At 39.0% G+C, this 16,813-nt stretch overlaps 1 protein-coding gene and 1 long non-coding RNA gene across 3 annotated transcripts in view; one reads left to right on the forward strand and one right to left on the reverse strand.

The window, feature by feature from the left end:
• Positions 1-9,975, reverse strand: part of LOC115900285 — a 148,202-nt gene extending 138,227 nt beyond the window's left edge. The window contains exon 1 of the long non-coding RNA XR_004059941.1: positions 9,376-9,975. This is a non-coding gene — a long non-coding RNA (uncharacterized LOC115900285). The remainder of the gene's footprint in view (positions 1-9,375) is intronic.
• Positions 9,976-10,133: 158 nt separating this feature from the next.
• TBC1D23 (TBC1 domain family member 23) overlaps positions 10,134-16,813 on the forward strand; it is a 63,976-nt gene continuing 57,296 nt past the window's right edge. The window contains exon 1 of one of the 2 annotated variants that reach the window (XM_010368835.2): positions 10,134-10,383. In XM_010368835.2, coding sequence (XP_010367137.1) covers positions 10,331-10,383 — 53 coding nt within the window. In that variant the 5' untranslated portion in view covers positions 10,134-10,330. The remainder of the gene's footprint in view (positions 10,384-16,813) is intronic. The other variant, XM_010368837.2, reaches the window with a different exon arrangement.

Raw genomic sequence — 16,813 nt, forward strand, 5'->3', positions numbered from 1 at the left:
AAAAAAGACTCCTAAACAGTCTTCCTAAAAGTGCATTCTTTTCTAAGTTGCCCCTGACAGGTCCCAGGGTCGTTTAAGGGACAGAAGGAGCTTGGCAGCCAACTTGCTCCAATGGCTCCTCACTAGAGTTACATGAGTGCCACCTAGCGACACTTGTTAAAGCTGAAGGGGGCCGGGATAGACCATCTAGCTCAATTTACCTCATCTGAGGAAACTGAGGCCCCAATATCAGAGATAACTTAAACAGGGCCACACATCTACCTGGCTAGTGGCTGAGCTAAGACTAGGAATCAGGCGACTTGTTTCACGGTTTCCTCAACTGGAGATAATCTCTGGGGTTTGGGAGTCAGGAGTCCTGCCTACTGGACTGTGCCAGAAAATAAAGCCTAAACCTTTCAGGGTCTCAGGTTACCCAGGCACTAAACTCATAAAATAATATTTGTTGCAAGTCTTTGAGACACATGAGTGTCAGAGAACAGAACCTAAAAGTTGGCAAAAGTGCCCATAGGCATTTAGTCTGCTTTCCTCCACCATGAGTGACTGCCCCTGAAGCAGGTGTACAAGTAATCACATTATTTCCTACAACCAAGTGCTCTGGTCCAAAGTCATCAACCTTAATTCAGGGGCAATGCATCAGTTATAGCCTTTTTAGCACCTTCCGTGGGTGTAACACCATCTTAGAGATCAATTGTAATAAAAATATCATTGAAACCACTCAAGTTTTGATTTCCAGAAGTCAGATGTTCTGCAGTTCTCCAGTTCGAGTTTCTATTTCAAGATTAGTCTAGGTCAGTGGTCCTCAATGCTGCCTGCACATTAGCACTGCCTAAGAAACTTTTAAAACTCACCTGTGCTTGTGTCTGACCCTAGACCAGCAGAATCAGAATTCCTGGGGGTGAGGTTCCCACATCATTTTATGTGTGTGTGTTTTTAAGCTCCTTGGATTATTCTGAGGCTAAAAGGATTGAAAAACACAGTGCTGGACTGAGCTTCTGCTGAGAAAGAGAATGAAGAAATAAATGTAGGAAAGGTGGGAGGTAGGTAAGACCATTCCCTCTAAATCCTGAAACAGAATTTGGTCTATACTCAAGTGCTCAATAAATGATTGCTGAAACTTGTCCAATGTGAGGTGCTACGATGAGAATGAAGGAGTTCACAATCTATTGATGATTTTAGGATTCTTTATAGCCTCACATAAGAAACATGTACAAAGAACCACAAGTAAACTTAAAAGAGAAGCAGGTAGACATGTCCATATAGATCAAGAAGAAATGTTTTAAAACCTGAACACTATTCAAGTCTACATTACTCTCTGCTTTCCTTCTCCTTTCCCATTTTTAATTTGTTGATTCCTCCATTCAACTCACATGTCATGTATGAGATGTGATAAAGGGCACATATGATAAAGGGACTGGCTATATTCCAAAAGGCTTTGTTGTCATTCTCTGAGGAAGAAACAACTGAGCTGAGCACTGAAGTAAGAGTAGGAAGTAACTTGATGCTATGTGTACATATGTTGGAGTCCAAAGGTGTGCAGGGCTGGGTGATCTTTCAAGACAGAAGAGACAGCAAAGGTCACGTGTTGGGAAACAGTATGGCTTATTCAAGGAACACAGAGGAGACCAGTATAAGAGAAAGAAGAACATGCTGTGGAAAGGGACTAGAATGTCCAGGAGGGCCTTGTCCATTTGCTTTCATATATATACATACCATGTACCACTCCCTCTCACAGTTAAGCCTGTCACATGTTTTTCTGCCTTGCTTTGACCTGCTATTACTATCTTACCTTTGGTATCAGTGACTGACTAACCTCCTGAAGAAAATCTCTAAGTGATTTTTCTAAAATTCCAAGCACTTTTTTCTTTTCTTTTCTTTTTTTTTTTTTTTTTGAGACAAGGTTTCACTCCATTGCCTAAGCTGGAATGCAGAGGCAGGATCTTGGCTCACTGCAACCTCTGCCTCCCAGGATCAAGCGATCCTTCTGCCTCAGCCTCCCAAGTAGCTGGGACAATAAGTGCATGATACCATGTCTGGCTAATTTTTGTAGGTTTTAGTAGAGACAGGGTTTCTCTCTGTCACCCACACTGGTCTTGAACTCCTGGACTCAAGAGATCCGCCCACCTCGGCCTCCCAAAGTGCTGGGATTACAGGTGTGAGCCACTGTGCCTAGCCCAAACTTTTTTGTTGTTGTCTTTTGTGTTTTGTGTTTTTTTTAGAGACAGGGTCTTGCTCCGTGACCCAGGGTGGAGTGCGGTGGTGTGATCTCAGCTCACTGCAACCTCCGCCTCCCAGGTTCAAGCGATTCTCCTGCCTCAGCTTCCCAAGTAGCTGGGACTACAGACATGCGCCACCACGCCCTGCTAATTCTTGTATTTTTTTTTTTTTTTAGTAGAGATGGAGTTTCACTATATGTTAGCCAGGCTGGTCTCAAACTCCTCACCTCAGGTGATCTGCCTGCCTCGGCCTCCCAAAGTGCTAGGATTATAGGCATGAGCCACATGCCTAGCCTCACCAAACTTTTATTCATATTACAAATGTAATACATGCTCATTGGAAAAAAATATTCTAACAATTTATAGACATATAAACCAAAGTTCCCCCTAAATCTTACCCACTAAAATTGGCCACCGTTAACAATTCCACATATATTATTTAATTTCTATTTGCATGTTCAAATATCATCTCAATTTTTTAGAAAAAATGTGATAATACTAGACAGTGTTCTGAAACTTGCTTTTATAAATTAATATATCATAAACATATTTCTGTGTTAGCATCCACAGTTTTACCTTATTCTACTTTAGCATCAGCGTGGTATTTCATCATACAGACGAACCATTCAATAACGGACAATTAGGCTGACTCCATTTTTTTGCATTTACAAGCCAAACAAAATATCAGTGAGTATCCTTGTATATATTCTTACTCGATTGTATAAATATTTCTATAAGTTCTTGGAAATGCATGTTTCAAAAGGTATGTATATTTTAATTGTAAGTATTTCAAAATTTCCACCCAAAAGTGTTGTATCAATTGACCGCCCATAAATGGCATATGAGAGTGCCTATTGCCATTCTCTGTCTCTGACTGGTAATCTCTCATCTTACCTAAATAATCAAAACCAAAATTTACCATGATTCATGTCCTTAGACCCAATCCATTTTCTGGGCTATAACCCTGTTTCCAACTTTATTTTCATTATGTTTTTACATGTTTGTTTTCTCCACTAGATATGAGATCTTTGGGACCAGGTTATACCTTTCCATTTCCAATGCCTGGCATTATACCTGATACACAACTGTAATTTGCTGTAGGAATAAATGATTGAATGGATTATATACATACACACACGCATATATATATATATATATATATATATATATATACATACATACACACATATATAAGTACAAACCCTTACAGAGCATTTACTATGTGCCAGACATTGTTCTAAGCACTTCTACTAACTCATTTAATCCTCCCAACAATCCTATAAATTATCAATGAAAGAATATGAAATCCAAATTCAAGTAAATCAAATGGCAATGATTGACGTATGTTTAAGGGGCAGCAGCAGCAAAAGGCAGAAATGAATAATTCTGTTTGGGAGAGAGGGTTACAGAGGAAATGATGCTCAAGGCTTGTAGCTAGGAGCAACCAGCTGAGGGACTGAGTAGAATTAACAAAGCAGAGGAAATAGTTTTAAGAAAGACATAAAGTCATGGAGCAGCAGGGTATATTTGAAGCCTTGAATACAGAATGGCTGAAGTATATTTTATAAAGAAAGATGGAAGCTGGGCGTGGTGGCTCACGCCTGTAATCCTAGCACTTTGGGAGGCTGAGGCGGGTGGATCACAAGGTCAGGAGTTCAAGACCAACCTGCCAACATGATGAAACCCCGTCTCTACTTAAAAAAAAAAAAAAAAATTAACTAGGTGTGGTGGTGCGTGCCTATAATCTCAGCTACAGGGGAGGCTGAAGCAGGAGAATGGCTTGAACCCAGGAGGTGGAGGTTGCAGCGAGCTGAGATCACACCACTGCACTCCAGCCTGGGTGACACAGCAAGACTCCATCTCAAAAAAACAAAAACCAAAAAGAAAGATGGGAAAGCACTTAATGAGACAGATTATGAGAATACTGTATCAGTTATAAGAAATTTGGATATTCTTTCAGGGAGTGGTGAGTCATTGAAGCAATTTAGGTAGATTTTCATTTTAGAAAATGTGCAGCAAGAGGCACAAATTCAAATACCTTGGAGAACCTAGCAAGTAACAAATAGGGTCTGGTTTGAAGCAATGGGAAGTCTTGCGGGAAGCAGAATGAAAAGTATATAAAGACACTGAAGTTATTAAAAACAACAACAAAATAAAAACTGCTAAGTAAATTCAGCCTGAGGATTGCCGGTTTGAACCCCTGGGATAGAGGAAGTGTTGACTGCATGGGGAAGAGCATAGAAGAAGTACAGACTAATTAAGGAACCCCTTCATCTAAAATATAACCAGGACAAAAACAAGAGAAAATCTGCAGAAGGGAACAAGAAGCCAACTTGAAAAATATTTAGAAAGGGAAAAAATCATAGGCCATGATGACCAATGGGAAGAAAGACAAAGAAGTCAGACTAAGTTCCAAGTTTCTGGCTAGATGACTGGAGATTTAATGAAAAAATTCAACTCCATAGAATTGGCAGGTAGATGTGCACATAGTCTTTGAAATTTAACAAAATAAAAGTAAATAATAAAGAAAAATTAACAAAAAGAAATGGCAGGTAGAGACTGGCAGGTACGTAGACAAAATGAGTTTAGTTTTCAAATGTTGAGTTCGGAATGTCTGTCGTCCAAGTGTAAGCTCCTAGTAGATGACTGGATTTATATATGCAGAGTGCCAAAAAAAAAAAAATTTCTTTTGAATATCTATCGAAATTGAAGGTAGACAAATAGGCTGAAGACAAATGGGCTTTCTCTCTGCTGACAGATTGTCACAGAATGTTTTCAAAATATTAATAATTTTTAAAATAATAATGTTTTTTATGGCAACATTATTGTTATAGTAATAATGGGTAGGAAATGGAGATACAGGAGTTACCAGATTATAGGTGAGAATTAACAACAGAGAATTTATTATTGTCCCGAAAAAAAGTGTGAGCAAAATTATAGAGAATAAATTCTTTAAACTTCTGGATGCTTTTGTATCTGTAGTCATTTTTTACGTTCATGATATCCTAAAATTCTTTTTGTTTACTTTTGTATTTTTCTTACGTGAATTTGAGATGTGAAAATGACAATGACAAGCTGTATAATTTAGCTTGGGTATTAGAGAAATCAGCTTGTAAATAACATATTCAGATAAACTGTAACATATACCTATATTTTTAACACACTTTGTCAAAAGCATATATCATATAATTCCATCCAGTTACCTTAGATGATTCCTTGCTAATGATTTTATTTGGTAACACATATATATACCAAAAAGGAAGGGTGAATATAAGTGTATAAGACAAATAGAGATAAATTATACATCAAGAATAGCACTGCCATTGTCTGAAGGATTCTGTTTTCAGACTGTGCCTGTGTGTATGTGTGTGTGTGTGTGTGTGTGTGTGTGTGTGTGTGTGTGTGTCCTTAGAGCCTGTAGTTCATGAAAAAGCAGGAAGTTCAGTTCTAAAAACTAAGGCTAGTTCCAGCTAACATGTTGTTTACTATCCCTATTTCCAACCAGGAAGTACTCAACCCCAATAAAAGCCTTTTGCCTGTAACATTTGGGAACAAAATTGGAATGAGCAAAGGGTTAAACAGACTCCCACATTAAAGCACAAACATCTCAAACCTAAGAATGGGTCAATCCCTATCCAAATGTTTATTTTGGGTCCAACTACAAAACCTATTTAGAGTCAACTTCAATTAGCGAAGACAACTACTAGAAGGATAATGAAGAAACAGAGTTTCCAGCTCTTTTTCTTTTTTTTTTTTTTATCAGTTTGCTCAACATTTTAAAAGGAATTAAAAGCAGATGTTGAAATTGCTGCCAATTGTTCACTTGTCATCTCTGAATGGGAATTAACTTGGTTTTGTTCATCATTCAATTAAATGTTAAGCTTCAGTAGTTTAAAGAGTCTGGGAATGCAGGTCCTGATGGGATTTTAAAATGACAAATAACTGAACTAATTTTGATAATTGTGAAAACATTTGTCCTTGTAAGGTAAAAAGGGAAATTCTTGGGAAAGTTTAGAATTCTGAAACTCTCACACAATAGCTGCAGAAACAAAAATCAATATTTTGTTATTTAACAAGAACTCTTAGGCATTATCTATGTGTTCAGCCTTGCATTTGGTGCAGTGGAGGCTACAGAGGAACTTAAAAACAGTTGCCATTCTCAGAGTTAAAGAATACAAGATGCTGTATGATTCAGTGCCCAGATGAGAGTACCTGTTGATGGTCCTAAACTAGGTGAGAGGCGACAGAATGTAAGAAGGGTTGAGATGATATGAGCAGGAATCTCAGGGGCAAGTTTCACTGAACAGTGAAGAATGTGTAGGATTTAATATCACTTCATGTGGCAGCCAACCTCTGAGATGGCCCCCAGTGATTCTTGTCTTTGGGTATTCAAGCCTTTGTTGTGGTTCTTTCCCACATTGAATAAAGCTGACCAATACGATACTGCAGAAATTACAACTTCTGAGGGTAGGTAATAAAAAAATGTTGTCGCTTCAATCATGGTCTCTGTTGAACTCTTACTCTGTGGGAAGCCAGCCACTACGTCAAGAGGATGTTCCAGCAGCCCATGGAGAGGCTCATTTGGGGAGGATCTGAGGCCTCCTGCTAACAGTCAACACCAACTCATCAGGCATGTGAGTGAGCCACCATGGAACTGGATCCTCCAGCCCCACTGAAACCTTTAGATGACTGCATGACTGCAACCCTGGCCAACATCTTGCCTCCAACCTCAAGAGACTCTAAGCCAGAACATCAAGCTAAGCTGCTTCTAGATTCCTGATGCACAGAAATTGTGAGTTAAGTATTTATTGCTTTAAGACATCGAGTTTTGGGGTAATTTGTTGTGTAGCAGTAGATTAAAACATCTCATTAGGTCTCTGTCTTTACCTAAGAATGCACAAAAGTCAAGAAAAGGCTGCACGAATATGGAATAAATGATCAAGAGCTATGATCATTTCTCCATCTCTTTTTAACAAATGCTAAAATAATATTACAATGAAAACTGAATTAAATTCTACTCACATAACAACTATGACCATGCAGATGAGTTCATAATCCTTACCTGTCCCTGAACCCAACCAGCCATTTCTATATAGGTGAATAGCTTAATCCATTACAAACGTACTTCAGAAAATTCCCTAGTTCATTTTACAAATATTTATGGAGATTCTACTATGTGTCATAGGCATGGTACAAATTAAGTACATGTAATACAGTATAAATGACATAATTATATGGCTCAGAACACCAAATAATAGATGCAAAATCTTTTTATGTTCTCTACAATTTCATTTAAAACCAAGACATTTTAATTTTCTCATTATAAGAAATACATTTTGATTTGATTTTATCCAAGGATAATATGAAGTAATACACCTTCCCATTTGGATGTGGGAACTACAATTAGATGCACAAATGCAGGTAGGGGATACACCCCAAGATTTCATAATGAAATCTTCTCTAGTTCTTGAAAAGTGTTTTTGTTTTGTTTTAAGCAGAGGTCCATTATGAAAATTTAACAAATTCTACTTGAGGGAGTGAAACCTGTCTCAGAAAAATAAAAATAAAACAATAATAAAGAAAAAGGAGTCAAAGGCCTTCCAAGTTTCAAGTACTATTTGGCCTCTCAGCTAGATTTCTAGAATATTTCTAGATAATTTCTAGAATTATCACTAGAAGAAAAAGGATGTCATGACCTTGGAGCAAATCTTGAATATCATGACCTTGGAGCAAATACTGAGTAGAACTCACAACAGGTTGATGAATAAAGAGCAAATGGGCAGGGCATGGTGGCTCACACCTGTAATCCCAGCACTTTGGAAGACCAAGGTGGCTGGATCACCTGAGGTCAGGAGTTCGAGATCAGCCTGGCCAACATGGCAAAACCCCAACTCTACTAAAAATACAAAAATTAGCCGGGCATGGTGGCACACGCCTGTGGTCCTGGCTACTCGGGAGGCTGAGACGAGATAATTGCTTGAACTTAGGAAGCAGAGGCTGCAGTGAGCTGAGATCATGCCACTGTACTCCAGCCTGGGTGAGAGACTGAGATTCTGTCTCAAAAAAAAAAAAAAAAAAAAAAAAAAAAAAAAAAAAAAAACCAATGACACAAATCCCCAGAAGATACTATCGCTAGACAATTTTGGTTGAAATCTTGTCCCCAATGGGTTATACATCACTAAGATATTGACCCTATCTAGACCTGGCTCCCTAATTTGTGAGGACTAGTGCAAAATTAAAACCAGTGTCTCCTTGTTCCCAAATTATTAAGAATTTCAAGATGGCAACACTAGAGCGTGAAATTAAGCACAGAGCTCTTCTAAGCATGTGGTCTCATGCTATTGCATAGACTACATGCCCATGAAGCTGGCTCTGGCTCCATTAAAGAACATAGAAGTCAGAACTTTCCACTTTACTTTGACAGAATAAAGAACTGTTTAAAAATGTCAAGTGACATATTTTTAATGGGAAAATATTCTACTAGAGACTATAAAGCAGTTGCTGATTTAATTATACTCAAAATGAATCATAATTGAGTACTAAGATCTTCCTAACCAGTGAACAACCGCTTCTCATGTCAATGGCTGAATAGGTTTTAAAACCATTTTTTGAAAAGTTTCTGAAAACCTACTGGCAACAATTGAAGGGACCCAGGGGAGGTCCTGAATATTAGAATGGTAATGTGACCTAGATTCACGTATTTTATTCTTTTTGATAGAGGACATCTAAAGTCTCATTCTATGTTAAAAGAAATGTTCCCTAACAGAGGACTGAACATTACAGAGATCCGGGTCTTGGAAGTGGGTGCAGTACCATGCTGATCTGTATTATTTCCTTTTAGGGAAGAGAGTGAACATGTTTTTGGTTGTAAATGAGATAGCTGTACTATGTTTTGTATTTATTTTAATAAAAAATAGGTTTTAAAATTATGAAACACTTTACGTACCTAAGTATAGACTCTATAAAGAATACTGGCCACCTATGTGGCCACCTTGGGCCCTTAATAAAATATTACAAAATTAATGCAAACTCCTCCCTTTCCCTGAATGTAACTGCCATTCCGAGATTTCTATGTATCATTCCCCTGCATTTTAAGCTCATATGGATCTATTTTTAATATACTGTCTTTCAAACACCAAATATAAATGATACCATACTTTACCTATCCGTCTGCCATCTGTCTTGCTCATTTAACAGCGTATTTTTCAGATGTATCCATATTGTTACATGCAGTACTACTTCATCACTGTTGTTTTCAGGACTTGCAAAAGCATTTCTTTAGGTCCATCCTCCCGAGTGTGTGCTCATCCCAAGGCCCCGGTGGTGGCCAAGTGTCCGCCCATGTGGTGTGAAGGGGAAGTGGAATGGGAAGAGGATTTTGGCAGCTCTCCTTGCCTGGAATTCCAGTCCTAGAATTCTAAATTCGGACTTGATCTTTCAGACTGTTAGGAAGATATATTTAAGTTAGGAGGCTAGAACGTATCTCCTTTAGTATTTAGCTTGATTTACAACTTTTAAATATTCAGACAAAAGGTATGTGGGCCTTCACTTATACTTCTGACGGGGCCTCACAAATAGGGGTGGTCTGCCCCTTTCCTTACGTCCCACTTCTTTCTTCAAATTAAATTGCTACAGCAGGAAATTACTGAACTGTGGCTCTTCTCCTACGTCCGCCTTCCCTGTGTCAATTCCCATTTCCCTGGCTTTCTCAAATAGTTAGGACTCTAAATTCTAACTTTGTTAATTTCGACGCCAAGCTGGAATGAAGACGCTAACTGGACGCCAAAAACAGACGCTGTTATCACACAAGGCCTCCAACTGGGACGGCTCCCGTCGAGCTCCGCCCACCCCGCCCAGTCCGCGGCACCGTGGCATCCTGGGACATGTAGTCTTCGGAGGGGCAGCTGCCTCCACCAAGTCTCCTCCCCCAAGACGCTGCCTTTCGGCCTCGGGACGCCGTGACGCTGCGTTCCTGCAGTCCCTTGCCACCTCCCTCTTTCTTCCAGTCTGGGGAAGCTCAGTGCTGGACTTCCGAAGACCTTTTACGACATTGGGTCTCGGCGTTGGTCTCAGCGCGGGATCCACTTTTCGGCAAAGTGACGTGGACGTCAACAGCAATGGCGGAAGGAGAAGAGGTCCTGCCGCTGCCAACGTCGAGCGGCGACGGCTGGTGAGTGAAAGCTAGGGCTAATTCCCAGTGCCCCTTTATTCTTCCTTCTCAACATCCTGCCGGTCCCCGAGGAGACGTCTGGCGTCGGCATAGAACGGAGAGGCCGGTCCTAGGCGAAGTCCGGTGCCCTGCCCCGCCCCCTCTGCCTGCCGGGTGCCCCCTGCCTGCCTGGTTCTGCCCAAGGGACTGGGGCGGGACTCGCAAGGAGAGGGGTGTCATCCAGGCGCTGGGCCTCAGAACGGTCCTCCCATGTCGTCCGTCAGTCTCCAAAGTGTCCTGGAGAGGGTGGCTTCAGGGCTGGGTTTGGCCGGAGTCCCTGGCTGTGGGAGTTGGAGTAGGCTGAAGACGGAAGTTTGTTGGATGCAGATCTGAGGCACTAAAATACAATATGAAGAAAAGATGTTTTGAAATGACCACTGCGAACTTTGCTTGAGGGTTCAGAGGTTGACCCTGGGAGGATCCCTTCCACGTAGTTGGTATACTTTTTTCTAATTCTGGCTGTTACTTCGTTTTGCATTCCAACAGTTTTCATCATGCGTCTCCTTCACGCAAGTCGTCTTTTCCCCTACTACCATGTTTCTCACAGCTCGATTTCTGAGCTTTGGATGCAGTGTGGGACTTTGCTCTTGCTGCACCCAAGGTTTTGCATGCTTACCTGATTTATACTCGGGATTGTGGGGGAGGACCGCCAATAATTTTTTGGTAAATTGCTTACCCAGTGTTAATCTTTGGGAAAGGCTTCTACTTTTGAAATAGTTGATCTCACAATACGATGTTATGTTCTACAACATCACTTTTGAAAAAGGGACCTTTAGAGGCTTGTCTAAGTTTTACAGTTGATCTAAGTGTATTGACCACATGTATTAGTTTTGGGTTTACTTGTTATATTGTATGTGTACAGCTCATGGGCACTTTAAAAATAATATAGGACATTCATAGACCTCGACTTTAATCCCAGAGATCGTTGAAAGGGATAGATAATTAGTAATTAAGAAATTCAGTTCTCCATTAGCAGACATCAAACATTCCTTAGCGCTGGGCTCTCCAAGGTGTCAGAGGAACACTTCATGGTGATCTAGATGTAGTTTTTTTCTTCAACTTGCTTATGTTGGAGTTGGGGAGGTATAACAAGGTAAAATTAATCTCATTCTTTGTGAGTGTGATTAAAAGTATTACGAGAGGTTGGCAGTGGGGGCTGGGGCAGTTGGAGTCACTGGTGGAAAACTTCATGAAAGCAGCAGCATTTCAATTAGGCTTTGAAGAATGAGTAGGATTTAAACTCCAGGGCTGTCTGATAGAAGCCACATGTTGTAATTTAAAATTCTCCAGTAGCAGCATTAAAAACTAAAAAGAAGCTGGGCGCGGTGGCTCACGCCTGTAATCCCAGCACTTTGGGAGGCCGAAGCGGGCGGATCACTTGAGGTCAGGAATTCAAGACGAGCCTGACCAACATGGTGAAACTATGTCTCTACTAAAAATACAAAAGTTAGCAGGGCGTGGTGGCGCGTGCCTGTAATCCCAGCTACTCAGGAGGCTGAGGCAGGAGAATCGCTAGAACGCGGGAGGCAGAGGTTACAGTGAGCGGAGATCGAGCCACTGCCCTCCAGCCCGGGGACAGTGTGAGACTCCGTCTCAAAAAAAAGAAAAAAAACTGAAAAGAAACAGGTGAAATCAGTTTTAATAATCTATTTAACGTATTTCAACATGTAATTAGTTTAAAAATTATATAATTTTACATCTTTTTTGTGCAAAGTCTTCAAAATCCAATGTGCATCTTACATCTACCTTATATTTCAGTTTGGTCTAGCCACATTTCAGATATTAAATATCCACATATGGCTTGGGGCTAACATATTGGTGCAGAATCAGATTAAGAGATGGGAAAGGCCTCTGAATGGAGTAACAGCATAAGCAAGGGCGTAGACAAGGCAACTAATTTGTTTTGAGAGTAAGAATGAGAACTACCTGGTTGGAGAGAAGTTGCAGAAAAATACGTCTTTTTGCTTCTGGTATCCTGCAAGAATGGCAGGAGAAAAAAAAAATAGGTCTGGAAAAATAGTAAAAAAGTTTTTAAGTAATTAAAAGAACCTTTTAAGAATCAGTGACAGACATTACAACACTTTTCAGACAGTGACCTAGTTGATTATAGCCTGAAATTTGCTGGTTTGGAACGGTGAATTGTATCATAAACTGGCCTTAACCAGCTCATTGAGTGCCATGAGGGGAGATGTTTCCACAGTTAAGGTGTCTCTGGGGAGTTCTTAGATTTGAGGGATTGTGAGCATGTTCCTGGTTCGCAGAGGCAGAGGACATGGAGTGAATGTTTACTAGAGATAGCATTTGTTCTCTTGTAGGATTGCTGTATCTTTGGTGTGTCTTTGTATTTTTGCAGGTTTTATTTTCATGAATGGAGGAACACTGACATGGTCAGTGATTTCTGTTTTCCCTCCATCCTCTTCTAATCTTTCTCCTTTTTCTCCTGGCACTCTCATCGTCCCCCCAGAAGAGGGTTTGAATCGAGTCAGGAAGACTTTGGGATTGGGAGCCATAGGTTCAGTAAAGCCTGTGTTCTTAGAGTGCTTGGTGAATGGGTTATAGAATGGGGATGCTTTAGTCTTTTTTTATTTTGTTTTTAAGAAACGAGGTCTCGCCATGGCGCCCAAACTGGCCTCATACTCATGAGTAGCTGGGGACTACAGGTGTGCCCCATCCGTCTGGGTGTGTTACATTCTCTTTCTCTTTCCTGCCCCTCCATCCCTCGCTCTCTGTCTTTCTCTCTTTTTGGAGCAAATGTTTTTAACTCCGTCAGATGGAGTTTTTTCTAAAATATATCGTATATCTTACTGCTTAGCTCAAACTCATCTTAATGATTTGAGTCATTCAGTTTACAAATGTAATTTAAGGATAAAACTACATGTCTGTCCTCAAGGAATTTATGGTCTAGATACAGGAGGCATGTTTGAGAACATGGATTACAGTTGTGTTATTGTAATCTGGTGAGACTTTTGGGGCCTATCTAGACAAATTGTTCCTATGCTAAATGACACAGCAGTCCCTTTTCGAGATTGCTTTTTGTAAGTTTTTCCTATTTTCTTTTTTTTTTTTTTGTCGGTAGTATCTCTTAATTTGTTCCTAGTCTGTGAAACTAAGTCATTGAACTTGTTAAAATTGTATATACATTCTTAAAAAGGCTCAGGATGGACCTTGAAGATCTTAAAAGTATGTGGACTCTATGACATTGTTTTTGCTGATTTTCAGTTATGTTCTAGTTCAGTGCTTCTCAAAATTTAAATGTGCATTGGAATTATCTGGGGAGCTTGTTAAAATGCTACCCAGGTAATTGTAGTTGCGATTCAGTAGATTTTGAGGTGGAACTTGAGATTCTGTTTCTGACTAGCTGCTGGGTATTGCTGATTATGGTGGTTTATGGACCACACTTTAGTTATCAGGGTTCTAGATTATATGTATATCAGAATGAGTAGGTCAGAGGACTTTGTATATGTCACATTGTATCACCTTACATGTTATACTAAAATATGTGTAATTACATGACTTACCATTGCTCTTTAGATAATGAACTTCTCAAGGGCAGTGGCTGATAAAAGGCAGGCGGCTCAGTAAATGTTGGTTGAGTGAATGTACGCATGAATGAATAAAGACTTTCATATAATTATGTGCAGTAACATACTAAGCTGTCATTTCATACAAATGTCCTGACTCCAGTGTTTTTGTGAGCTGTGGAATTGTCTGTTGATATAATCCTTATTCTTTATGGAAAGCCAGAGTAATCAGAAAATGCCTCGTCTTTCAAGCTGTCTGGGATTCAGCCATGTAAACTTAAAAGGGTGTGCTAAAATTCTTGTAAAAATACTTATAGTTAGTTTGAAGTGATTTGAATTTAATTTTAAAAAAATAATATAAGTTGTGAGAATCTGGATTTGTAAAATCAAACGTGTTGAATTGTTACAGTGAAAAGATTGGTAATTACCTTTCTTGGTACTGAAGAAAAATAGCACTGGATTTGAACATATGTTCTCATTTTCCAAGACTTTCTTCCTGAAATAATGTCTAAAGATCTAAAGTCATAACTTAAAAATTGTTTTGGTATTGACTTTAATTATATAACTGTTGAAATTGGGAGTTTGTTTAATTAAAAAATATTAATATTCAGCTTTTAGTGTTTTTTATTGCTAAAGTCTTCTTAAATTGTTGCTAAACTTTTCTTAAAATTGTAAAAATATCAATTCCACAAGAATCTTCTATTGTTGTTAATCTGAGATGTGAGTAGGAATTGTTTGAGAATAAGAAGTTATTTTTCAAAGTTTTCTGTACTCTGTGAATAGTACTATCAGTGCTCCCTGTTTAATAATCATTAAAATATGAGAAAAGATTTAAATGTCATTTAAGAACTAAGTGTCTGAAATTTCAGGTATGATATAATCAATAAAGAAATATGTTAAATACAAAAGAAAAAGTAACTTTGTTTAAGAAGAACATTGTCTACTTGTGGAACTGGGAAGGCTAGATACTACTTTAGAAGAAATAAGAAAATCAACTTCATTTGTTGAATTGGGGTTATGATGTGACAGTTACTTGATTTTGTAAACTATAATTAGAGGGCAGGCAAAGAAATGAAAAAGACATACTGTTTACATTGAAGTCTTTAATTGTAATGTAAATTTTATAATTTTTAAAGGTAATTTTTTTTTTTTTGAAGCGGCGTCTCATTCTGTCACCCAGGCTGGAGTGCAGTGGCATGATCTTGGTTCGCTGCAACCTCTGCCTCCTGGGTCCAAACGATTCTCCTGCCTCAGTCTCTCAAGTAGCTAGGATTACAGGCATGTGCCACCATGCCCAGCTAATTTTTGTATTTTTAGTAGAGATGGGGTTTCACCATGTTGGACAGGCTGGTCTCGAACCCCTGACCTCAGGTGATCCACCCTCCTTGCACCCCACAGTGTTGGGACTACAGGTGTGAGCCACCACGCCCAGCCTAAAGGTAATTCTTAAGTAATAATTCACTTCTAGGATTTTGTTTCCTGTAGATGTTTTAATATCCATAATTTGAGTTAGCAATTGCTTTTTGCATGCTAAATAAATGTATTTCAATTAATTCATTTTTATCTCTGTGTACTCACTGCAGAGAGGGGACAAGTGCATTCCCTATGTAAGTATAGTGAGCGATTCAGAGCACCCAGTTAAATATACTGCAGTATGCAGCCAACTTTTCAGTAGGAGTCTTCTGGACAGAACTGAGAAAATATGCTTGACAAAGCATTTCTGCTGCATAGTGCTGAAATGTGGATTCTTTTTGGTATAAAGACAGTGCCTTTTCTCATGTGTCAAAAAGCAAAATAGAGTTTACCAAAAACATTCTCAGTTCAGCAAACATTCACTGAATAGTGGTTATATTCAAGCTGCTGTGTAAGGTTTTAGAAAAAAATTTGAAACGGTTTTAAGACCAGGAATGTGCATTGTGGTGCCTTCCTTGGACACTTCAATTTTTTCATCATTTTATCTCTAGGAATACTGTGTGAAAATAACTTCTGAAGATATCTAAATGCTGGTGTTTTGGAAATTACAGGCTCTAGCAGAAAAGAATAGGATTAAACAGTTTGAAAAGGGGCAGGGCTTAAAATGAGTTAGATATTGAGAATTACAGATGGAAAGCAAGTAAGTACCTTCCATTAAGCTCATGAAATCAAATTCTTTTTTATAGAAATAAAGAACATAAGAGCCACTTAAACCTATTTTCTGAAATTTACTGTCTATTTGTTTTAAGGGTCTGCCTAACTTTTTAACCTGAGTTAAGAAAATAATGTCTGATTACATCATTTGTTGCAAGTCTTCATCTGTTTTCTTGATGCTTAAAGGAGTTTTTTCTTATCCTTTAGCTGACATTGCATTTGATAGTTGGGTGGGAATCTTGTAGTGTTTGCTTCTTTTTTAAAGTAGTTGTTACATTAAACTAGTTGTTACGGTGGTATTTAATAATTTTAGCAAGGAGATACAGGTTGAATATCTCTTTGGAATGCTTGTATTATACTTAACCGGTTGAGCATCCCTAATCAAAAATCTGAAATCCGTAATGCCTAAGTGAACATTCCTGTGAGTATCATGTTGGTGCTCAAGAGTTTCAGATTTTAGAGCATTTTGGAGTTGGGATTCTTGGATTTGGGATGCTCAGCCTATATAAGAAAATACTATACATTTACATAGAGCATTACTCTTTATATATAATGCTTATATAAACATTTCATTTTGATCTTAAAACAGCTCTATGAGAAAGCATAATTATGCATTGGGCGTAGTGGCTCATGCCTATAATCCTGTCACTTGGGGAGGCCAAGGTGGGAGGATTGCTTGAGCGTAGAAGTTCGAGACCATCCTGGGCAACATAGTGAGGCCTCGTCTCTACTAAAAATAAAAA

This window comes from Rhinopithecus roxellana, chromosome 1, assembly GCF_007565055.1.
Source record: "Rhinopithecus roxellana isolate Shanxi Qingling chromosome 1, ASM756505v1, whole genome shotgun sequence".
Classification (NCBI taxonomy): Eukaryota; Metazoa; Chordata; class Mammalia; order Primates; family Cercopithecidae; genus Rhinopithecus; species Rhinopithecus roxellana.